At 42.4% G+C, this 25,757-nt stretch overlaps 2 protein-coding genes across 2 annotated transcripts in view; one reads left to right on the top strand and one right to left on the bottom strand.

Annotated features, from left to right (window-relative positions):
- The window catches only part of LOC138738909 (cilia- and flagella-associated protein 47-like), a 614,550-nt gene extending 609,682 nt beyond the window's left edge, over positions 1-4,868 (bottom strand). Inside the window, exon 1 of the mRNA XM_069890090.1 lies at positions 4,718-4,868. Within this exon, the coding sequence (XP_069746191.1) occupies positions 4,718-4,766 (49 nt within the window). The 5' untranslated portion in view covers positions 4,767-4,868. The remainder of the gene's footprint in view (positions 1-4,717) is intronic.
- Positions 4,869-4,941: 73 nt separating this feature from the next.
- The window catches only part of LOC138738910 (SR-related and CTD-associated factor 4-like), a 102,155-nt gene continuing 81,339 nt past the window's right edge, over positions 4,942-25,757 (top strand). Inside the window, exon 1 of the mRNA XM_069890094.1 lies at positions 4,942-5,204. Coding sequence (XP_069746195.1) covers positions 5,175-5,204 — 30 coding nt within the window. The 5' untranslated portion in view covers positions 4,942-5,174. The remainder of the gene's footprint in view (positions 5,205-25,757) is intronic.

Below are 25,757 nucleotides of genomic sequence, written 5' to 3'. Positions count from 1 at the left end.
CTGGTTCCTTTGGCCATGATGGTATGGCCCAGGAACTGCATGGACTCTTTCCTGAACTGGCACTTGACCAGATTGATCGTTAAGCTGAAGTCGGCCAGTCGGGAGAAGAGGGTGCGCAGGTGGGACTTGTGTTGTGCCCGGTCTCTGCTGGCGACAAGGATGTCGTCAAATCCCTGCCCATTGTGTCGATAAAGCACTGGAAGGTCTGGGCGAAGTTCTTGAGCCTGAATGGCATGTGTAGGAACTTGAGCAAGCTGAAGGGGGTGATGATGGCCATTCTGTGTATGTCCTCGGGGTGCACCAGGTCAACCTTGGAGAATACCCTCAGCCACCCAGGTTGGCCGTAAAGTCCTGGATGTGAGGGATCGGATAACGTTCAGGTAATGTGACTTCGTTAAGCCATCGATAATCTCTGCAGGAGCGCCAGCCGCCGGAGGCTTTTGGGACCAGGTGGAGTAGAAACATAGAAGATAGGAGCAGGAGTAGGTCATTTGGCCCTTCGAGCCTGCTCCGCCATTCAATGAGATCATGGCTGATCTTAAAGTTCAGTACCCCATCCCTGCCTTCTCTCCGTAACCCCTAATTCCCTTATACTGAAGAAATATATCTAATTCAATATAAATATATTCAATTAACCTGCCTCTACTGCTCTCTGTGGCAATGAATTCCACAGATTCACCACCCTCTGGGTAAAGAAATTCCTCATCTCGGTTCTAAATGGTTTGCCTATTATCCTCGAACCATGGCCCCGGGTTCTGGACTCCCCCAACATCAGAAACATCCCTTCCGCATCCATTCTGTCCAGTCCTGCCCGAATTTTATGTCTCTATGAGATCCCCTCTCAATCTTCTAAACTCGAGCAAGTACAATCCCAATTTGCGCAATCTTTCCTCATAAGTTATTCCTGCCATTCCAGGTATCAGCCTGGTGAATCGCCTTTGCACTCCCTCCATTGCAAGAACATCATTCCTCAGATAAGGCGACCAAATCTGCACACAATACTCCAGGTGTGGTCTCACCAAGGCTCTGTACAACTGCTGTAAGGTATCCTTACCAAAGTGGATAACCTCACATTTATCCACATTGTAGTGCATTTGCCATGTATCTGCCCAGTCCCCCAATTTATCCAAATCACACTGGAGCTTCCTGACCCCCTCTTCAATGCACACAACCCCTCCTAGCTTAGTGTCATCTGCACATTTGAAGATATGACATCAAATCCCCTCATCTAGATCATTAATGCTAATTGTGAACAGCTGGGGTCCCAGTACAGATCCCTGTGGCACCCCATTGGTTACCGTCTGCCACTCAGAAAATGAGCCGTTTATCCCAACTCGCTGTCTTCTATCTGCCAGCCAGTTCTCAATCCACATCAATAGCTTGCCCCCAATCCCATGAGCCTTGATTTTGCATGCCAGTCGTTTATGTGGGACCTTATCGAAAGCCTCCAGGTACACCACATCCATCTATTTTACCTGTCACCATCTCAAAGAATTCCAATAGATTTGTCAAGCACGATTTACCTTTTGTAAATCCATGTTGACTCTGTACGATCCCTTCTCTGCTAGTCATATGCTCCGCTATTACATCCTAAATAATGGATTCCATCATTTTGTCCACTACTGATGTAAGGCTCACCGGCCTATAATTCCCCGCTTTTTCTCTACCCCCCTTTTTAAATAGTGGGGTAACATTAGCTACCCTCCAATCCATGGTACTGATCCTGAGTCTATTGAGTTCTGGAAAATAATTTTTAAAGCATCTGCTATCTGAATGTCCACTTCTTTAAGTACCCTAGGATGTAGATTATCAGGCCCTTGGGGTTTATCGGACTTCAATCCCTTCAATTTCCCCAAGACCATGTCCTTAGAGATACTGATTTCTTTCAGCTCCTCCTTTGCATTAGTCTCTATGATTCCCAACATCCATGGTGAGGCCCAAGGACTGTCGGAGCGTCGAATGATCCCCAGCTCCTGCAGATGCGAGAACTCCTCCTTTCGCTCTCTGGAGCTTATCCAGTGGGAGCCGGCATGCCTTGGCGTGGACTAGCAGGCCTTGGGTGGGGATGTAATGAAGCACCCTGTGGTGTGGTGAGGCAGTGGAAAACTGCAGCTTGAGGAGCTCATCCAGAATACAGTGAAACTCATCCTTGGGCATGCTGACCGTGGCCATCTGTGGCTGCTCTGTGTGGGAGGCATTGAAGCAAACAGATTGGAAGGTACGGGCATCTACCAGTCGCCTACCTTGAATGTCGACCAGGAGTCCGTGGGCGAGGAGGAAGTCAACACCCAGGATGGCGGTTGGAAGGGACAAGACGGTGAACCTCCACAAGAACGTCCACTGGCCAATATGGAAGTGGACGGTCTTGTCTCCATACGTCCAGATCTCTGTCGAATTGGCTGCATGGAGGGGAGGTCCTCGAGGCCGGTTCCAGGACTCGATGGCTGTGGCCGGGATGTCGCTGATCTGGGACCTGGTGTCGACGAGGAAGCGTCGGCAACTGACTGAATCTTGCAGGTAGAGAAGGCTGTGTTCTTGACCAGCCACCGCAGCCATTAACAGCGGCTGGCCTGCTCATTTTCCTGGAACGAGGAGGGCTGACGACACTTCCGAGCCTTGGCTCCCCAGCGCTGGAGGAGGAAGACGAGGCCTGAAGTGGATGACTTGCTTCTGGCTATGCTCTTTGAGGCCCCTGCAGGGGCTGGGTGTTCCACCACAGTGCTAGAAGGCTTGGCGTGGTCATGCCTGTGACTCGTAACCTGCTGGACTGCTGAGCCCTCCAGGAAGCGTTCAAGCCATAGCTCCTGAGCCTTTTGAGCGACCTTCCTAGGGTTGACGAAGCTTTCCTGGGACAGTAGCGGCCAGATGTGTTCAGGCTGATGGTTGAGGAAGATGCACTTGAAGAGTGGGCAGTTGGTTTGATCGCCCAAGAGCGCGAGCATCTCGTCCATCAACTCGATTGTAGTTCTGTCTCCCAAGGTGTGATAGTACTGACCTATCACCAATGTATATAGTTACAGTATCTAGAGTGTAATGACTGTGCTTACAGCGATTGACTGAGAGGTTAGCCACGCCTACTATCTGGGCCTTAAAGGGTTGTGTCCTTAGCCAGGTCGGATCATTCCAGACTGGTTGGCCACCTGTGAAGAGCTCCTGTCTTTTGCTAATAAAAGCCTTGGTTTGGATCAACAAGTCTTTGGTTCTTTCGACGAGCTCTACACAAGGCGTCGAGGTGGAGCATCTGAGCGGCTTGCTGGTGCCTGGAGAGGCCGAAAGAGCCGGTGATCACCTGCTTTATGGTCCTGTATTTATCTTCCGCGGGTGGGTGATGAACGAGGTGAAGCACTCATTTGGAGGTGACCTGGTCCAGGGCGGTGACCACATGGTAAAACTTGGTCGAATCCGATGAAATTTGGCAGAGGTGAAACTGAGCCTCTGTGTGGCTGAACCAGGTCTCTGGCTCGTGAACCCAGAAGTCAGGAAGCTTGATGGCTATAGCGTTGATCGAAGGGTCGTTCATGTTGGGTTCAAAGATGTTTGAACCAGTTGGGGACACTAACTGTAGTGGCAGCTACACTGCTAACTGAAGGATTGCACAACCAGACAGGTTGAGTTCAGCGAGCAAAACTAATTTATTGCAGGCTGCCTGGATGGCTTTGTACTCCCAACCCGGACCTGGCTGAGAACCGCGCTGGGGGTCTCCGACGTCACTGGGGTGTCACATGGGTGCCCAAGCATAGGCTTCTGAGTCCGGTGCAGAGGTCGAGAGGAAACCCCGACAGCGCCATTTTGGCCAGCTGCCCCACCGCGTGTGTGACAAGCAGAGCTGGTTTGCCTGCCTAATGGCGTACCGCCACAATTTTATATTATTAACTGTTCTTAATAAAAATTATTGTTTTGAAGATACCATTGTCTTGGTGAATTTCTATTGCTGCTGGTTTATGTTATGGTAAGCAAGTTTGGCCACCCCTGGTCAAGACTCTCTCATCATTCCATGATTGAGCATTACAGGCTGAGACCTACGGGAAGCCCCTCAAACAACAGGGGGTAGATAAATAACAAGATGCCAGAGTGATGGCATGGTGTAAATAGAAATTAATATATGGATTCAAAACTAAGGCTGGGAAGAAACTTTGAAATGGTTTTCCTTGTTGTCAATATTTTATTTGTGAACAAAGCCTATTTCTGGTTTTAAAATATCCATTTGCTTCCTACCTACACTGTGTGACCTGCTTAAGTTCTCCAGCACTTTTGTGTATTGGACGACAATCACAGCGACTTTCCTGTTTAACTGTGAAAGGTTTGTACAGATTTGCTGACATGATTTTAGTGATAGGGATTTGGTCACAGGCGTTGTTCTCTGGAATACTGAAAAAAAAATCGAATACATACATTTGAAGTTATGAAGGATATAAATATAGTAAATAGAAAAGAGAGAAAAAAAACCCAGCTGATGCTGAAAATCTTAAATATAAACAGGAAACTTAGAAAGACGGAGCCGATTGAGCAGATGAAGAGTCCGAAGGCCTTGATACATTAATCCTGTTTCCCAGCCGGCCTAACCTGTGGGTTGAACTGTGGAAGGATCGAAGAACTGAAGTTGATTCACAATTCGTCTGGAATAAAGTGCCAGCCAAGACAGATTCAATATTAGCTTTCAACAGAGAGATGGATAAATATGGGGGAGAAAAGAGAACAAGAAGTGAATGACTCTTACCTGCAGACAGTACAGAGTGGACGGGCCGAACTGCCACATGCCGTGTCATTCTGGCGCTCTCGTGGATTTTTTTTGCTACATTTGTAGCTGTTGTGACAACAAAACGAGAGTGAAATTCGGCTGGGCAGATATGCCGGCTCGACAACCAAAGACACAGCAGGCGGAGCGGGAAGTTCGCGCACCCGAGCGGCCTCGAGCACGGACGGCGCACCTCTCGGCGGGCGACGGCACGCGCTCCCCCACAAGCCACCACGGCCGTGTTGTGCAGCCGCCGCCATGTTGAACGAGGCGCGTGTGGAACCGCTTTGGAGGTGAATGTGGGAGCGGGAGCGGGAGCGGAACGAGAGGAAACGGCCGGAGCCGAATCCAACGGAGGCGAGCCGAGCGGGGGAGAGTTGAAGGGATCGTGGAGCCTTTGTGAAAAGCCCGAACACGGCGGCATTCGGACACCAACAACATGGAAGCCGTCAACGCCTTTAACGACGAGGTGAGTGAGAGCAGAAGCCGCTCGCTCCGGCCTCTCCTTCTTCACCTTCGAAGCAAAGTTTCCGAGGATTCCGGGCGGATGCCATATCCGATCTGGCACCATTGATCCGAATTCTTCGGGCTCTTACTGCACTCGATCCGGCCTCACTAGGCCTTGATAACCCGTTGCTTCCGAGTCGGAGCTGATTACAGCGGAGCATTCAGAAGATGGAGGTGGCTGACGAGCGCGTTATGGCGGCAGGCCGGGCTGGGCCAGGCCTTGTCTGCAGCGGCTGTCACATTGAAGCTGCCGTATCACGATCGAGGGGAGGTGGGGTGGTCGAGGTCGGCACGAGCCCGGCCTGAGGCGGCTTGGCTCTTTTAGGGCCAAGGGTTTGTTGTGTAGAGGAGTTTCCCGGGTCAGGCTGGGTGAGACAAAAAGAGGAATGCTGGAGTAACTCATTAGGTTTTATGCGTTAATTGGAGATAAAGATCTATGTGATGTTTCGGACCTGATCCCTTTTTCAAGGTTGGGTGAGGATTCTTTCATTAAGTCTTTATCCTTCTTCCACGTTCCTTGTGACGAACTCCTAGGATGGTATTAAGTAATGTCAGGCCCAAGAGAGAGGACAATGGTCCTGGATCTGTGTGTAATTAGAGGACGCTGTACCCACGGCCTACTATTTGACTGGAAGCATCGCGCCAAATTGCTCCGCCAGTCCAAGTTCGTTGGGTTTTATAAATAGTAAAACAGGAAAGGTCCTATTCCGTCGTTTCGATCTTATCCCATTTGTACAATTTTGAGTTTATGCTACAATCACAGCGTCTGCGGACTTTCGTGTTTCATTTAAAATGCATCGGGAATTTTTTGATAGCCTATTTAGGGTAATACATGTAACTTGTTCTGTTCTCGCATTTTTGGTTATCATTGTACAGTATTTGGAAGGACTACTTGGACTTTATCATCAATGATTTTTTCACTTCAGATCTGAATATTTTTCAGATGTTCATGGAAGAAGACAGAAAATGAGTTGCAATTACAGAGACAGCTATTTTAAAGTTGATAATACTTCAAATACTTTTGATTTGGGTTTTGCTATCATTGACAGGGTATGGTGGTATTATAAACAGTTCTGCCTTAATTTAGCAATATTTTAACAAAGCAAGAAATGCATATTCGTTTGTTTCAGTGATTATTATTGGGGTTTTATTCTTGGTAAAATCAATTGTGCAGACTATTGCTTCTTAAATGAGTATACGAACTTAGGCGTTTGACTGTAGGAGAATTTTTAAAAATTAGATGGATAAAGTTTTCAATTTTAGCAGTTGAAGTGCATAATTAAAATGTTATGTGCATTTAATCTTGTCAAACAAAAATTAGAACATTGTGGCTCTTGAAATAAATGCGTCAAATTGCACTGCTAGGATGCGAGTACCTATACTGTGTTTTGTACCAGATTTTCTATGCCTTTTTTTGTGAGTTCAGCAAGTGAAATTTGTAAGACATTATTGAATATGCTAAGGGACGATAGGATTTTTTAAGTTATGGAGAGTAATGTAAGAAATGAGGGGACTCGATAAGTTTAAAACAATGTATTCAACCAATGAAGATGTAATTAGCAAGCACCAATTCAAAATTGAACTAAATAGGGAAAACAATAAAAGAGCAGTGGAATTTTAAATCCTGTTTATTTATGTTTTAATTAAGATATTATCAAGTCATAATAATTTAGGCATTTATTTACTGTCGGCAGTGTAAAGAAAAAGCAACTTGACTATAACCAGAGTGAATTGTATGATTGGTGAGGAAAGACTGGACTGTTTTGAAGGAAGGTGTGAGAACTAATTTTGAGGAAGTATAGAAGAAGGTATGAAAATGTGAACTTGAGTCAATTAAAATTAAATTGAAAGATTAGTGTAATAATAACTAAAGCCATGTTTTAAATCTGAAAAAAATAAAGATATGCCTGTTGATCTTCTGAATAAAATTGTTGAAGCAAGCATTGTGTAACCATTTAATGATGGAATATTCCAGTGATGGCACTGTTGTCTCCAGGGAGAAACTCAGATGGACCAAATGAGTTCATGTATAATTGTGTTGTGTTCTGTGCTTTGAAGTTCTCCCCTTCCAAGCAAAATTAAATCAAAATAGTGAATCATAATCAGGGCCATTTTGAGGATAATCATTATAGTTTTGTTAAATGTAGTGCTGAAGTTATCTGCACACAACCTACACAGATATTTTGAGTGGTTAGATGGCTCAACAGCTTTTTTCTTCATGAAAGCTTGTGCTAAAGTGGAGACATTATTGTTGTAATTAATCCTTTGTTCAATTTATCGTCCTGTTGTTTCTTGATGAGAAACCCATGAATTTACTCTTCTTTTGCATATCTCTTTTCCATCTCATGTTGTTTGGATTTTCAAATTCTTGCATCGTTTGGAGTGATGGGAGCAGGGACTTCGTAATCTGCATATCCTATTTTTTTTACTTTGATATAGAATGCTGCTCTTACACAATTCAAATTTACAACAAAATGTAAAGTGGAAGAATTAAACAAGTAGGGATAGTACATCTTGGGCTCCATTTTCAGTGCATCTTATTTAGTATTTTCACAAATGTCATCAATGAATATAAATAACACTTGGAAGGATGAAGGGACTTGCAGACAGTGAACAATTAGAGATATCAGAAATAACTTCAAAGGAGAAAATAGGTAAAAGTTATATTTACTTGATGCTCAAATGTTTTTTTAGCTATGAATTTTACATATATAGGGTCTACCCCCAAAAATTGCAATGCCTGAGACGTTGGACATTTGTCGGTGTATAAGTAAAACGCCCCTCCCCCAAAATTGTGATGATTGATCTGCTAGGCCTTGGCTGCAGATGATTGTTATGATGGAAGCTCCATCAAAACAACGAAAGTATGAAGCGAGTTTTAAATAAAACTGATAGAAATGGTCAAGTAAACCACAACTGAGCTGCTGCAAGACAATTTGCTATTTATGAGATATTGGTATGATATTGGAGGAAGAAAGAAGAGACTTGAAGAAAAATACCAAAAAGGGAATGTTCGATGGGAAGAGGAATCACTCGTTGGCCAGAGTTGCAGAATGGGTCCATGAACAGAGGCGAGATTGCTACGTAGTCATCCAAAATAAAATAACATCTGAGCTGCAGTGGGCAAAGTCATAGCCAGAACTCAAAAATGATGTTGAAGCTACAGTAGGCTAGTGCAACCGTTTCATGAACAGAAAAAATCTGGTATTACAACAAAAAATAAAAATTGCTCTGAAACTACCAAAAGATCTTGATCATAAAGTTATAAATTTTCACCAGTTTATTATACATAACCGGCAGAAACGTTAATTTGCATTGGCAAATATTGGAAACCTGGATGAAATCGCCATGAATTTTGACATGGCAGGCAATAGAACAGTGGAATGGAAAGATGTAAAAACTGCAAACATAAGTACAGGCCATGAAAGGACCAGGTTTACTGTGTTGTTATCGTGCATAGCCAATGGGACAAAATTAAAACCCATGGTAAGCTTCAAATGCAAAATTAAACGTAAAACAAAATTCTCCGTGGGTATTTTTGTACATTTTCATGAAAAGGGATGGATGAAAATGGTGTAAAACTATGGATAGAAAATGTGTGGAACAGGCAGCAAGGGACAGAGTTTGCTGGTCTGGGATATGGTTCATAGCCACTAAAAGTAGATTAGCACTACGTAATACTTGGCGGTTACCCTGGGTGGTTTGATGTCTATAATTGCAACCTCTAGATGTCTGCCTGAACAAGCCATTCAAAGACCATGTGCATGACGAATGGGATACATGTTGAGTGCAGAAAAATCTTTCAAAAAAGGCAGGGCAGTGCATGCTTTATCGCTTGATGTGCTGTGTGATTTTATGTTCAAGGCATGGGACAAAGTTTAGTCGAGACTAATAAAATTGTTTAAAAAGTGCGGTATCCCTTGGCAATTGATAGCATGGAAGATGATTTATTATGGGCACTGAAGTCAAAGCTGAAGCCACCTCATCAGATATAAACTGGGACCCGTATGATGACTGTTTAAACAGTGAGAGTATGGATGTGCTTGCTCCGATCTTTGCCTCGGACAATGATGGTCATTTTGAAGATTTTTAAATGTGTTGTTTTCAATTAAAATTTCAATTAAAAATCTTGTAGTTGGGGGTTTCTTGTTTCTCAAGGGTTGACTTGTATGCCAAATCAGTGTGGAGTGGTTTTTGAGCTGATTTTAAGGTCTCAAAAGTATATGGTGAATGTCAACCCCCCCCCCCCCCCACCCATTTTTTTGAGAGATTTTTTTTACAGTTTCACCACTGGACTGATAGAAAAGCTTTGAAATTAACAAATGAATTTTTTTGATGATAAATGTACAAAAATGTGTTTCCTTATACGATAATTACAGACTTTAAAGATTTTTGACAGAAATAAATCATATTTAGAAATAGTGGTGTTTTTATTCTTCAATTGTTGGATACTAGTTCCTTATTAGTACCCATTTGGACTTTCTAATGTTTTGAAGTTCATTGATGTGATGATTAACAAATGCAAAAGGAGGTTGTGTGCATTGGTATAAACTGCATTTTAATTTAATGAACAGCTTTAGACAAGGTTCCAGAAAGAAGGCATCAAGGTCCAATATAATGAATGTTTACCCAAATTTAATGGTAAATAGTAAAACTTTTTTTCTGACAGCAATCAAAAAGGGAACTATGCTTTAGAATTATTTCAACATGGGTATTTTTCTTTGGATATTGCTTGAACATGGTTTATTTTACATCAACTTCCATTTGTTTTGTCTTCAATATCTTCAATATTGTATACTGTTCCTGTTTATTATCAAACTAAAATGTCACAAATGGTGCAAGTGACTAAAAACTTGACTGAAGAGACATTTTGAAAAGCATTCTGAAGAAGGGGAAGAAAAGTTAAGAAAAAAATTGAGTGCAGGGACTGGAAGCTACAGTGCACCTGTTTGAAGGAGATTTAAAAAGCATAGAGATGAACAGGAAGCTAAATTTCAATAAGAGTGGGTCTGTTTCTGGAGAGGATTTGAGACAATGACAGTGTTGAGGCTGTGAAAGGATGGGGAAACAAGGAACAGAAATTTGCTTCCTTGCCTCATCACATAATATTCTTGGATAATGAAATCTGTTCATGTTGATTTTATATTGAAAGTTGACCACGTTCATGAAAAATGTGAACTCAAGTCAGTATACATTAAATTCAATGATCAATGTAATGATAACAAAAGCCAAGGTTGGTTAAGTCTGAAAAAATTAAGAAAGTTCCATATTTCTATCGTTAAAGATTATTTCAGAATTTTATCAAACCGAAAGATAGTTGGTCAGTCAGGAGAATTAGAGTGAGTGTTAGGTTATGGAGAACAAACTGTAAAGAGTGTAATAATAAGAAGGCTGGAATAATCAAATCTGGAGTTGACCAATACTGACTTCAGAGAAAGATTATCTGATGCAAGGTTCAAATCAGACCGTGCTATGGAGACAAAGTTAAGTAGTTTCTATTTATGTGGGTTAAAAAGTCTTGAGCTTTATTTTCAGTTCAGGTGTGTTTTTTTTAAAACAAATCCAGTTAGTTCATTGTGAGAAAGTTGGTTGGGATGTTAGTAACAAGGAAATTGAGTTTGTGCTTGGTTCTATTCTAAGATTCAGTGAAAGGAACTCTGTTCAGTTTTTTAGGTTTCATGAGAAATGAGAGCAGTGATTGCACCTGCCCAGAAAATGTTGGAAATGGAAATGACAGCATCAAGATATTAAGATGTTAAATAATAATTTGAGGGAATCTAAAGTTCAATTTAATAATAAAACTACAGCCATGGGAGTTCACTGACTTGCTGCAGCAGAATCAATATGCATTGTAACGGGCCAGGCAACTGCGCAGTTAGACAGGCCAAACCGACGCCCCAGTCGTCCGACACAAGATGCCGCAGGGCCCCCATTCCCTTCTGAGGAGAAGCCTGCGGTTGGCGGCATGCGTTGCCTGGAGGATGGTGCCATTTCTTGGTTTTGTGCTGCTGGACTGGTAGTGACGCTGTGATGTACTGACATCACTCCTTTAGTCCAGCACACCCCTCACAGGATGTGGACAGTCCCCTCGAGCAGTGCGAGGAATTCGAAATAAAGTTCAGTTACTGGTTCACTCTCATGCTGTGTGAACGTCTCTCATTTCAGTAGTGCTGCTGTTAGCAGACGCTACATTGGTGACCCTGACAAATCAGCCGAGGAATTGGTCATAACTGGCTGAGTCACAGTTTCAGATCAGAGGCATTGTCTTGGGGGGCACCAAGTTCTGACACATTATCAGTGCCATGGATGCTGCTAACATAGCAAAAGTAAGCTCCTTCGTGGAAAATCCTTCTTATGGAGTGCAAGTACAAACAAATCTGGAATTTCCTCCTCAATTCCCTGGAAACTTAGCCAGTGTGAATGCGCTGTTCGCATCCTGAATATGCAAGGCCTGCACGAAATGGTGGCCTTCGTGGATGGACACACAAACTGTTTCTTGCTCGAGGCACTGTTCCTCTTCAAGCTACTGGTACACGTTTCCTCGGCAATATCCGACATGGATTTCAGCACCCTGCAACAGAGCTCCATATACGTCCAACCAATCTACGCTGTTGGCGCTGCTGGTTCAGCCCCGTGTCGGGCCCTCCAGCAGTGGCCACAGCCCAACTGCAATGTAATGAGCGCTAGGACAGAGTGATTACTGTTTCTACTACCACAGATGGGGCCGAAACGCCCGATGGTGTATCCCTCTATGCTTGTACCCCAACGCCAAGTCAAGCACGGCGGTTGACACACATAATGGCCTGCTCTACCTAGCACCAGTGAACAAGGAGATTTTATAGTCGACACAGTTAGAGATAAGCATCATTCTGCCGACGTATTTCGAACTTGGTCTTCCCCAACAGGGAGCCGATAGCTCCCCCATTTCGAGTTTCGGCACCTGTCTGGTCACAATCCATGCTGCGGACACAGTTTTCCATTGGAATTGTATGATTGCATCCGTGGGGCAAACCCTACTCAGAGTAGATTTCCTCCGGACACACTAGCTCCTGGTGGACATGAACAGATGCCGTTCCAGTCATACCCCCTTACTCTATGGCACATTGAGACCACCGGGTCTCCAGTGCGCACAAGCACGGCGCCTCGCGCAGAACAAACTCCTCCAAGCCAAGATCAGATTCGCTGCCATGGAGGAGTTGGGTATCGTCCACCATTCAGACAGCCCCTGGGCATCCTCGCTGCACATGGTCCAGAAGAACTCCACCGTATGGTGTCCGTCTGGCAACTAAGATGACTCAACGATGCCATTGTCCCAGATGGATATCCAAAGCCACATGTCCAGAATTTTGTCACAAGTCTGCTGGATTTTTTCCAAGGTGGACCTCATCAAAGAGTATCATCAGATTCCAGTGCATCCCAACGGCGTCCTGAAAATGGCCATAATTACACCTTCCGGCTTTTTTGAGTTCCTTTGGATGCCTTTCGGACTAAAGAATACAGCCCAGACATTTCAGTGTCTCATGGAAATGGCAGGGACCTCGATTTCATCTTTTTCTACCTTATTGACATTCTCATCACCAGCCCCGATGCTTGCACACACAAGACGCACCTGACTCATCTTTTCGACAGGTTACAGGTGTTCAGACTCACTGTGAACCCAGTTAAGTGCCAGTTCGGCCTGGAAACAATCGATTTCCTGGGACATCCGAGAGGGGACCACACTGCTTCCTGATAAGGTGGAAGCCATCCAATGTTTTGGCAGGCCGAGCACAATCGAAGGCCTACATTTCGGAGGATACAACGGACATTGCTATGCTGCAGGCAAATCCCACGGGGTGGCTGATACACTGTCTAGACCAGCCATTGCCACGACCTCAGGAGGACTCTGTTGCTCAGCTGGCCAAAGACTAAGCAGAGGATGTGGATGTTCAGGCCAACCAGACCACCATCACCAGCCTGAAGGTTAGCGATTTTCTGTCCTTCACTGGGGAGCCTGACATTACTGTGCAACATGTCCACAGGCTTCCCCAGACCCATCCTACCCATGACCTGGTACGGTAGGTGTTTGTTTGACCAAATTCATGGCCAGTCTCATCCTTCCATCAGGTCCATGGTGTGCTTCCTGTCTGACAAGTTCGTGTGGCCCAGCCTCTGCCGCGATGTAACCCTGTAGGCCAAGACTTGTTTGGACTGCCAATACACCAAAGTACACACACACCAAGACCCCGTTCCAGAGTTTCGACCTGGCACAGTGCATTTTTGACCATGTGCATGTGGACTTCATCAGCCCACTCCCCGTGAGCCAAGGTATGCAGTATTTATTCACAGTAATGACGGTTTTTTCCATTGGCTGGAAGTGATATCCCTGCCCACAGAGACTTGCGCCAGAGCTTTCTTCGTTTTGGAGTCCCGACCCACATCATCTTAGTCCGAGGGGCCCAGTTCATGTTCTTGCTCTGGGCCAACTTAGCCAAGTTCTGCAGCAGCCAGTTAAACCACACCACGGCCTACCATCCTCAGGCAAATGTCCTTGTCGAACATTTTCACCGCCACATGAAAGCAGCCCTGAAATCTAAACTACAAGGCCCTAATTGGATAGACAAACCCCCATGGGTGCTGTTAGAAATTTGTGTAGCACCAAAAGACCTACCAGCATTGTCCGCCCAGATGGTGTATGGCTCCCCGCTTACCATCCCAGGGGACATTCACTTCAACCCTCCCAGCATGCAACCCAGTGCTCTAGATGTCCTCCAGTGATTTAAGGAACAAACAGGTAAGCAGAAACCTCTGCCACTTTTCTGATACGGTTCTCCACCCTGCCACGTCCCGGTGAACCTGGAGTCCACCAAATTTGTTTTTGTTCGAAAAGGACCCCTACAGTGTCCCGAAGAAGGCCCGCCTGCTTCAGATCCCTCAGGTCAGACACAGAGGCCATCCACCCAATGACAGTACGATTACTTGTTCAATGGGTGGCAGCGATTCTGGGGGGAGGGGTTAGAGTAGCAGGCCAAGTAACCAGGCAGTTAGAAGGGCCGAATTGTTGTCCCAGTTATCCGACACAAAATGACGTGGGCCCCCCCCCTTCTGAGGAGAAGCCTGCAGTTGGCAACACGCATTGCCTGGGGGATGGCGCCTTTTTCTGGTTGCATGCCACTGGACAGGTAGTGACTCCGAAAAGTGCTGACATCACTCTCTAAGGCCAGTGCGCCCTTCATAGGAAGTCGGCTGTCCCCTCAAACAGTGCGAGGAATTCAAAAAGTTCAGTTTCTAGTTCACCCTTATGTTGTGTCATGTCTCTTATTTCAGTCGCAGATGCAACAGCACAATCATTCCGATCCCTTGGGGTTTTTTTTGCTTAAGTTTTGATGGTGTGAACCTTGGTGGTTTGGGGTTGGAAAAGATTGTGAGAATGATTTACAATTTTCTGCTGCTGATACTTAAAAATTGATCTTGGAATGGGGTTGATTATAACAGTGCACTCATTTTTTTTTTGTTGCTTTGGAAGCTGAAGGTCATTTTCCTTGAATTGTTCATTGTCCTTTTACTTCCAATTACTTGATTATCCAACTGCACGAAAACCAACAAGGTCGGGTCAGATACAGGAATGAGCTCTCTGAACCCTTCTCCATTAACAATGGCGTGAAGCAAGGCTGTGTTCTCGCACCAACCCTCTTTTCAATCTTCTTCAGCATGATGCTGAACCAAGCCATGAAAGACCCCAACAATGAAGACGCTGTTTACATCCGGTACCGCACGGATGGCAGTCTCTTCAATCTGAGGCGCCTGCAAGCTCACACCAAGACACAAGAGAAACTTGTCCGTGAACTACTCTTTGCAGATGATGCCGCTTTAGTTGCCCATTCAGAGCCAGCTCTTCAGCGCTTGACGTCCTGCTTTGCGGAAACTGCCAAAATGTTTGGCCTGGAAGTCAGCCTGAAGAAAACTGAGGTCCTCCATCAGCCAGCTCCCCACCATGACTACCAGCCCCCCCACATCTCCATCGGGCACACAAAACTCAAAACGGTCAACCAGTTTACCTATCTCGGCTGCACCATTTCATCAGATGCAAGGATCGACAATGAGATAGACAACAGACTCGCCAAGGCAAATAGCGCCTTTGGAAGACTACACAAAAGAGTCTGGAAAAACAACCAACTGAAAAACCTCACAAAGATAAGCGTATACAGAGCCGTTGTCATACCCACACTCCTGTTCGGCTCCGAATCATGGGTCCTCTACCGGCACCACCTACGGCTCCTAGAACGCTTCCACCAGCGTTGTCTCCGCTCCATCCTCAACATCCATTGGAGCGCTTACACCCCTAACGTCGAAGTACTCGAGATGGCAGAGGTCGACAGCATCGAGTCCACGCTGCTGAAGATCCAGCTGCGCTGGATGGGTCACGTCTCCAGAATGGAGGACCATCGCCTTCCCAAGATCGTGTTATATGGCGAGCTCTCCACTGGCCACCGTGACAGAGGTGCACCAAAGAAAAGGTACAAGGACTGCCTAAAGAAATCTCTTGGTGCCTGCCACATTGACCACCGCCAGTGGGCTGATAACGCCTCAAACCGTGCATCTTGGCGCCTCACAGTTTGGCGGGCAGCAACCTCCTTTGAAGAAGAACGCAGAGCCCACCTCACTGACAAAAGGCAAAGGAGGAAAAACCCAACACCCAACCCCAACCAACCAATTTTCCCTTGCAACCGCTGCAATCGTGTCTGCCTGTCCCGCATCGGACTTGTCAGCCACAAACGAGCCTGCAGCTGACGTGGACTTTTTACCCCCTCCATAAATCTTCGTCCGCGAAGCCAAGCCAAAGATAGAGATACTTAAGCAACAATGAAAAAATGTAGGCATATCTTGCAATGAGATGGTACACCACTGATTTCAGGGATGTCCTAACATAGTCGCTGAGATTTCTTTTTTTTTGTCTATTTTGGTGACCAAGTTTCCCGAGAAGTTGACCTGCTCTGGTCGTCTGGTTAGTGATGCTCATTCATTATATTCTTGGCTTGAATCCTGCTGAAGGGGTATTTAGGGTCTTTCAAACGGTGTTTAGCATTTTTAAAAAATTATCTTTGGTAACTTGGTTGAACTTACTAAATGTCTCTAAATTAATTTGTTGAATTTGGGCAACTTAATGATAATCTTGTTGATGAATGATTGGGTGAGGGTTGAATATTTTGAATTTTATCTTTTGAGGTAAATTTTGGCATCTGTGATTGTTAGCTACCATTGTAAATGAAGCTGAGCACCTGAACCATTTGCAAGCAGCCACATTTGGGACCTTGTAAAGGGTGTTTTCAGCGGCAGCTGAAGGTGGTTAGTCAAAAACATGATGTCCATCATTTTTTTAAAAAAACACTGATGGCGTTGGAGATGTTGAGATTGGAATAATCTTCTTTTCCATTGACAGATATCCCAATCTATTGACAGATTGAGATTTTTTTTTTCACTTTTCTGATCCTTTTGAGATGAAGTGACATTGTTCCATTTGCCTTTGATTAATTTCATGTCTTTTAATCCTTTTTGATGGTCAGAACATCCAAGTCGCTTGGTGTTTTGCAAATCGTCCACTCTGACTGTATCAAAAATCTTCCTTTGTCGCTGAGGCACTTGAAGTGAATGAACTTAAATTTCACACGATGCAGTGTGATTCATCCACTTGTTTACTCTGCTCTTCAACTTTTTGTTTCTTTTTGCAGATTTTGCCATTCATCCTCTATTAGCATCACTTGTAAACTTTTGATATGTTCATCTTTATTCCTTTGTCACTCATGAAAATTTTAATTTTATTAAAAGTAGAGATCAAGGGATGTGTCCCTGGAGAATGTCACTTTTCATATCCCTTCATTTCTTAAAACTTGGGTCACGTCGCAATATTGTCAAAAGTTTCTTGGGCTTTCAATTTTTACTTTTTGCTTGAACCTAATAAACTCTTGATGTATGTTCAGTTTACACCAATTCGTTCATCTCTTGTTTATTGTTCTCTCCAAAAAAATGCTCAACTGTGTGTTCTAGCCGTCATAAATAGAGTCAAGTTGTCTTGTACTTGTCAGAATACTGAGTCACTGTGGCCTGTGTGACAGAGTATATAGAAATGTTTTTGGGAGATAAATTGGGAAATGTTTGTTAGAGTAGGTCACGTGTAAACACTTTAAAACAAATCTTATTTGGACTGGCTTCTCACAACTTTTTGCAAGAGCTTTGAAGGGTGCTCAAAACACATCACTTAAGGATTTTTGTTTATCAAGGCAACAGATGAAAAAGCAGACTGGAGCTGCTATTGTCTGCAGGAGAGTTTTGCTTTTGTAAGAGGGTCATGTGGTTTTTGCAAGCAGAGAGAGTCAAACAGGCTTTCTCTCAGTCTCATTGTGTGTGTGAGAGAGAGAGAGAGAGAAGCAGAAATCACGACAATGTCAGCCAGCAGAAGTTGCTGGGACTGAAACAGGACAAGCCAGCAAGCTTTTGGAAAACTGCCTGGTCGAGGCCCTTGTGGTTCATGCAAGAGGAGAGGACTGGCTGTCTAATGTTTCATTTGGAATAAGAGAAACAAAAAGGAACTCTGTGGTGACCTTTAAAGAAAGAGCTTATCATCTGGACAACCCTGATGGGGCAAATTTCGTCAGCAAAACAGTGAAGTGATTGATGGAAGTACCTCAGTTCTGGATATCCCAGAATAACACATCTCTCTCTGAAAACCAACAAGAACCTTCCTGAATGGTAGCCATTTACCTTTTGAGCACCAAAACCTGGTGAACTTTATACATGTTAAATTCTGTGCGCAGTATAAGAATTGCCTGCAACTAGTGAACTTGAGGAATGAGAAGTGAGATTGGTCTGTGAACCAAACAACTTTTCTGAACTTACACACACATTACATACATGTGTGCTTAGAATTAGAACGGGGTTAAGTTAGGTAAAGTTAATAGTGATAAGTTAAAGTGTAATTCTGTTTTCATGTTTAAAGATAATTAAAAGCAACTTTTGTTCAAGTAACCATTTGTCTTGGTGAATATCTGTTGCTGCTAGGTTTTGGGGTCCTCTGAGCTCGTAACACCTGGTTATTTATTCTAGTACTTTCATATGAATGTTAACTTGGCAGTTTGGCAATGAAAGTAACTTGCCTCAGTTGATTTTTTTTTTCAGTATTTTGCATGAATGGCATATTATGAGGTGCAGAATACTTTTGCTTGTGGCAACATTTTACTTTTCAGTACCCAGTTGCATAGTTCAAGTGCTAACTGTGTGGTCATTTTAAGGGGATCTATGTGCTTTATAAAAGTGATGTGAAGGTAGAGATTGTTTTCCAAACCAATACAGCAAAATCTTTACAATAACAGTTACAAATATTGTTTATCAATGTTATGGGGCTTCTGTTACATTGTGCATTTTGAAGGTATCCATGCATGACCTGAGCATGTGTCACCATGCCAGTATGTGAAATAAAATGGACTTGCTCATGAGGTGATAGTTATAAAATTGAGTTTATTTGCATTATCTAACTTGAATTTTTTTTATCTTTGTATGTGTTTCTGCAGGTTTTCTTATCTAATCCCTCTTTTCTCGAAGGCAGAGATTCATACTGGATGCAGTTCCATCAATGGTGTTGCCTCTTCAAGGGTTTGGTGCCTGCCATCCCTTTCTAATGTATTGTTATTGTTGAGCCTGAACTAATTTTGTTAGGACATAACAAGCTGGCATTAACTTTGTTTCCCATCATGGGACTTGTTAATGTGTTCTTCCAGAAAATTTTAAGAACTTTTTGGGATTATAGTTATATTTATTACTTATTGTCATAGTTTGCTGAGATTAATTAGTTGAGCCCAGGATCTAGCTGGTACTAATAATTGAAATTTGCATCTTATTGCTTGTGCATTTATTTAAAGGCACCAGAATAGATCATCTTTTCCTTTCTACCAGAATATTTTCCAAAGAAACGCCATGCTTTAGGCCAGATCCTACAACAGAAACTTTGTCTAATGGAGTCTGATTATTTTGTAATTCAAATATAGTGAATAAAATTTCCATGAAACACAAGATTACATGTTTTTGGTAGGAGATGAACGGGTGTGGAATTGTTATCTCCAACTTAAACCAAGTAACCAGCAGATCATGCAGAATATTTTTTAAAAATCTTCAGAGATTAATTATCAAAATAAATCGTATGAAATCGTCTGCCAGTTGGATCTGAGATGTGCCTTAAGATAAATGAAGTGGCAATATATTGGCCATTGTGAGGGTAGAATCATTGTTCAAAAGTGAGATTCTACCAAATCGGAAACAAAGGCTTTGAAAGAGGCATTATATTTGTTAATGTCAACCAAATGTTCTCTGGATTGGTATTTTACTGGTGCAGTCTTTTTCTGAGTGCTGGGATGCCTAATTAACGAGGAAAAAATCATCTCAAAACTCGGTGAAATATCTAATTGCAAAGTCATAGAAATGTGCAACATGTAAATGTTTGACTTCATTGCATTTGAGAAAACCTGATTTGAATCTCTGGTAAAGTGAGAAACTGATCACAATTGAAGGATATAAAATGTTAAATTGAGAATTTGAAGTTTTAATTATCAGATCAGTTACAATTTATTTTCATGTGATAAAGTAGAAACTTAATATTACACAAAATTGCCTTTAGTCTGCCATAAGACAGACAAGATTTGTCATTAGCATTACCAGGCATCCCTTGCGGACAGAGCAAAAGAGAGCTCCCTTTTCCCCGACTCACCAAGTGTCTGTGGATTCACTTCCGGTGCTCCCACAATCTCTGCAGCCACACAAGACTAAAGTTCAGTTCAAGCCATCAGTAATCTGAACCCAGATCAAAATCTTTGACACGATGTGAAGGCCTTCTGGATCATTGAGAGCCCTCCTTATCCTCCGCATCTTCTTGAATCCCAGTTCTGATGCCTTCAGCGCTCAAAGATCATTGGAAGTCCTCCTTGCCATCAGCATCCTCTTGAATCCCAGTTCCGATAACGAGTTATCACGAGCCAATCTTCAACAGCCCACAACCTTTATAGGTTGCTTGCTGTGCTGCCTGTGTGTGTCCTTGAGCCACAGAATCCCTTGCTGGTCCGCCACCATGGTCACCATCCTTGGGGTCATCTTTTCTGCTTCTCCTCCCCGGGTGGGGGAGAGGGGGTGGAGGTATTATCACCATTACTAGTGCCCAGTTCGCTGTTCCCCCGGAGTCTGTGCAACCCCTCAAGGCCGCTGGCATCTTGGGCCTAGACTTTACTGTTGCAGGATTTTTAATGGTCTGTTTAAAGCCTGTGCGGAGTCATTGGCAGTTGGACTGTGCAATAGAATCCCACGGGGGAATACTGTGGCTCCGTTCCCCGCTATCCAGAGACCGCACCAGCAGCAGCGCTACCATTGCAGCTGCTCTGGGAGTGCTGTCATTTTTTTGAGGACGGTAGCTTGGGGCATTAAGTCAGATTGCAGAAGGTTCACTATTTGACTCTTGCATCTCAGTGGATGGAATGAAGATCAAAGCAAAATCTCTGTCCAATTTGTCAATGTTTTCATTGGTTGAACTGTTAGAGGTGAATGATGGAAAATAATTTTTTGTGGCTATGCAATTTACAAGACAATTAGTTCATACAGATTTATACTATTTGTTCAGTTGTACACTGCTTTAATAGTTGTTATTTTGGATTACAAAAATGTAATTTTTCAACTGCTCGCCTGTTTAAATGTTTTACTTTAAATATTACTTCCAGTTCTTAGTTGAGGCCATCTGCTTTAGCCATGTCTTGAATACAGTTGATAGCAAGATTGTGTCTTTTAATTTCATTAACATTTTTGTTCAACTCCACTTAAACTTATGAAATTAATGTGGTTGGATTGGCAGTGTCCAAGTTATTTGACTTTAACTTCTGCGCTGATACGCTGCACGGTGTCATGAGCCACCAGTGATATTAAACAAATCCACATGTAAACTTTGGATTCTAAACTGGAAGGTGACCACTGTGTTGAGTAAAAGAAATTATTCTGAGAATAACAAAGAAAATTGATCATATAACCAAATTGTGTGAATTGTATGCTGGTTTGTTTATTGATGGAATGCATGTTGGTAATTAATTGCAATTTCTACAACAGAATACGTCTAATACTTTTTTATTCATAAACCTGCCTTCAGAGCATTAGAACACCAGAAATCAAGTGATCTCTCCTTGAGTGAAATTGTGAGCTGTTAATTAAGTTTAAACATTCTTAGATTGGAAAAAATGCGCAAGTTGGACTTTGTTAATTAGCATCGGCTACTTCACAATGATCTTGCTTTACGTGAACAGATGTGTTGTCATCTGAGTGAGCTTTGTTATTTGAATCTTAAAAGGAACTTATAATAATTTAATGCTTCAAATGAAAGGCAAAAAAAATGCACTAGAAATCAGAAACAAAACAATGCTTGAAATACTCAGCAAAACAGATAGCAACTATGGGGAACATATTTTAGACTAATGACTCAGAATTGGAGGAAAAAAGTGAAAACAAGTGTGGATAGAGCAGAAGGTGGAATGAACAAAGGAGGTGAATGATTTAAGTGGCAAATCAGTCTTTGGATTGGGACATGCTGGTTACTTGGAGATGTAGACTGAGCAGTTGGTGAAACCTGAATCAAAGAATAATGCAAATATTCAACAAATCAGAGAGCATCTGTGGAGAGAGTAAATTTGAACTAATGTACAGATAGATGACTGCATCAGAACTGGTCATTTTTAACATAAGCAGGAGTTGATAGAGTCCGAAGTACTTCAGTGTGTTGAGATAAATTCTGTTTCTTGAGATGATGCAAGTTTTGGAACAGTGCAAGAAGCCAAAACTATTTATTGTGGGATTAAGATTTAAAATGACAGGTGACTACCTCTACAGGTACTCTCTTGTTGAGTTATCAAAGGTGTTTGAAGAAGTGAACACCTGATCTATCTTTACTTTCTCTAAAGTCGAGGAGAAAATAAGAATTTGATAAAATGTTTGGAAGATATTTTTCCAGAAATCCTGAAAGACGTATTGTTTGTACTTCCAAAGTTGATTTAATATTTTCGTAACCCATGTGAATGAAAAATTAAATTTTCTGCCCTCAGAGCAAACATGCATAAATCTCTGAGTAAAAAGAATTTTCTCCCAATCAGATTTAACATGTCTCATATCTGCACTGCCTTTCAGTGAGATCAATCTTGAAGTTTGCTCGGAAACACGATTGTCAAAACCGTGGGAGATGGAGTTAATCCAGAAGACATTTCTCATCACAAAATTCAGTTCTAACTTGCCTTGAAATATATTTTATTTCTATGCAGAGACATGAATAGTTGAAGTACTGAGCAGGTTCACCAGCATTTGTAAAAGGAGCAGATGTTCAAAGTGAAATTCTGTGCTTTTATTGTGCTAATCAAGTTATTTTTAAGTATTGGTATATTTACTACAACATGGCAGCTAATTTGCTTGTAGTGTTGACCAGATAATTCTCTGTTGGCTGAAAGATTAGTGTTGTTGTAGAACATTTGAGATAACTTTTTGCTCTAATAAAGTGTGACAGGATCATTTTGGTTTCACCAAGAGCAGATTGTACCTCCATTTAAGACCACATCTGCAAGATGAAGTGGTATTTGGCAATAAAAACAGTGGTTTGTCATCAGAGGTTGTTCACATCAATCCTAGAAAGTTGCTGCAAGTTATTCAGACAGTATTCTTGGTCCAGCTACATTAATTTGCTTTATCAGGACTATTATTCCTTTTGATCAGAAGTGGAATTACTCTTGTTGATTGAACAATGCGCATTTGCTACACCTCAGATAACATAATCCCAATCCTGTAAGATGGCCCATTTGGTGTAGCCGTTAGCACAATGCCTTTACACCGCCAGCGACTGGGACTGGGGTTCGAATCCCACGCTATCTGTAAAGAGTTTGTATGTTCTCCCTGTTTCTGCGTGGGTTTTCCTCAGGGGTGTAGGTTAATTGGGTGTAAATTGGGCGGCACGGGCTTGTGGGTCAAAATGGCCTGTTGCCATGCTGTATGGTAAAATTTTAAAATTTAACATTCATGAGTTGATACTAGTATGTGATATTCATGTGCTACCAGTGCTAAACTCTGAAGCGATCTGACCATCTTTTGATATTTAGTGGCATTTCCATTGTTGATTTCCTCTACTGTGGTTACAAGAGCAAGGCAGACTGGGTAGTATCTTGCAGTGAGTTACACTCTTTATTTGATTTCACAAAAAAAATCACCATTGACAAATTAGAAAGTTGTTATTATAAATTATTGTGAATTATAAATTCACAAAATAACTTGGTGCAAACCTGCTAAATATCTTGTACCCTACCACCGAACCATCATAGTCACACTTTCTGCCATCATTTTTTTTTTTTGCAGCATGGTAGAAGACTATTCTAGCTATTGAAACCCGTGGTGCCCAATTCCAACCAATTAACCTACAATTCCATATGCTTTTGGAGGGTGGAAGGGAGGAAAGCAGAACATCAGAGCAAAGCCCGTGCAAGTCACTGTGAGAAGATACAATCCCCTTCTAGACAGCGCCAGATTGAACCCAGGTCACTGCGGTTTTAATAGCATTGAGCTCACTGCTACGCTAACTGCCATCCATTGTCATATGTGCACTGCAGCAGCTGTTATTGACATGCCCCTTAATCTCCTCACCCAATCAACAGGAGCGGGAAGGTTCTCATCCAATTTGTCCAGGGTCCTGAAATAAAAAGAGAAAATGCTGGAAATATTCAGCAGGAGAGATGGAAAGAGAAACAATCATTTTTGGTTGAAGACCCATCATCAGTTGCCCTTTATTCAGCAGTGGACAACATTTTTAAGTGGCCAATAGAGATTCCCTTCATGAAATTGACTGCAGCAGTTGAATGAATGATATTTTGCAGTCAAATATGCAAGTAAAATGTATAGGTGCACTGAAAATCTTAGGACAATCCGAATTTTTTTTCTTCCTAAGGTGAAATTTTTAAGTTTCCAAAACACCAGCATATACAGTAACTATTTTGCATCACTGGAGGTCTTGTCAGTTGAGGCTGGCATATTTTCTGTGAATTGAAAGAAGCTGATTAGAAATTTATAAAATTATGCGGATTAAAGACAAGGTAAACTGAGTCTTTTTCCCAGGGTTTAAGCTGAGAAGGAAAAGATTTAAAAGGAGCCTGAAGGTGGTGTGACCTGCCAGAGGAACTGGTAAAGGAAGGTCCAATTACATTGTTTAAAAGCTATTTGGATAGGTACATGAATTGGAATGGTTTCGAGGAATCTGGGCTGATTGGAAACTAATGGACTTGCTCAGGTAGACAATTTGCTCGATGGATCCGTTGGGCTGAAGGGGCTGGTTCCTTGCCGTAAAATTCTTTGACTGTATTGCATTCCATTATTTAAAGCAATTGAATACACTGTGAACCAAAACAAAAATGCTTTTCTGCTTCATATTTCAAATCAAAACCCCTATAAATGCTTCATTTGGCATGGACATATTTAGGGCTGCTTATCTGATTATAGACCTTGGAAATCAGTGCATGAAGTTTCTTTTCTGTTCTGTATTTGCCCCATCTCTTCCATTCACTACAAGTGCAAGAGCTGTCCAGATCCCAAGTTAATTTTCATAATGGCTTATGTTTAATGTTTGTGATACGTGAGAAAATTAAAACTAGTGTTTCACGTCATTGTCTCATGAACCTATCGCACAGCTAAAAATAGTAATCTTGTATGAACAAGCAGGAGAATTATCCACAGGTGCTCCCTGACTTGCAACCTAAGGGACTTGTATCCATATGCACACACAACTGAAAATGTTTCAAAAATATAAAGTAAAAATGTAAATGGGCACAAATTATATTGTATTTGACAAACCATAACCTGGATATACGGCATGTAAGAGCCAAAATGTGCATACTTGTAAGTTGGCAATCCTGAGTATGGTAAGATGGGCGCGGCCATCTTGATTCCTACGCGCATGCGCAGTGGGTTCGTAAATTGGAGTTCATTTGGTGCGTGCGCAAGAGTTAAGCTCTAACAAGGTAAGCATGGACCAGAATGTGGAAAGATTCGTCATGGTTGATGGACATTTTTTGAATATTATTTCTGGTTTTCAAAAATGTACACAATAAAATTTTCAATATCACAATTTATTAAACTTTTTCCTTGCAAGCAAAAAGAGTCCCCCCTTCCTCTCTTCCATATGTACAAATCCACACACCTTCATGCCTTGCATATCTTTTAAATGTATAGAATATAATTGGGGAACCAGATTTAAATATATATATAATAGTTGCATTTATAGTCCTTTTTTTATTACTGTATTTGGGCCCCTATGTGGTCCGGGTATGGCTACCAGATCTTTACAGAAGTGTCATATTTATTCTTTAAATTATGTTTTTTTTTCCCTCATAGGTTTACAGCTGTTCATTTCTGCAGTCCGTCGTGCTATAAGTAGAGGGGAGTCGGGCTTCCAAGTGATCGCAATACATTTTTTGCTACAGCCAATGCTATTTTT

The sequence above is a fragment of the Narcine bancroftii genome, chromosome 7 (assembly GCF_036971445.1).
Source record: "Narcine bancroftii isolate sNarBan1 chromosome 7, sNarBan1.hap1, whole genome shotgun sequence".
NCBI classification, from domain to species: Eukaryota; Metazoa; Chordata; class Chondrichthyes; order Torpediniformes; family Narcinidae; genus Narcine; species Narcine bancroftii.
Note: the sequence above shows the minus strand (reverse complement) of the source record. Positions and strands in the feature narration are given on the sequence as shown.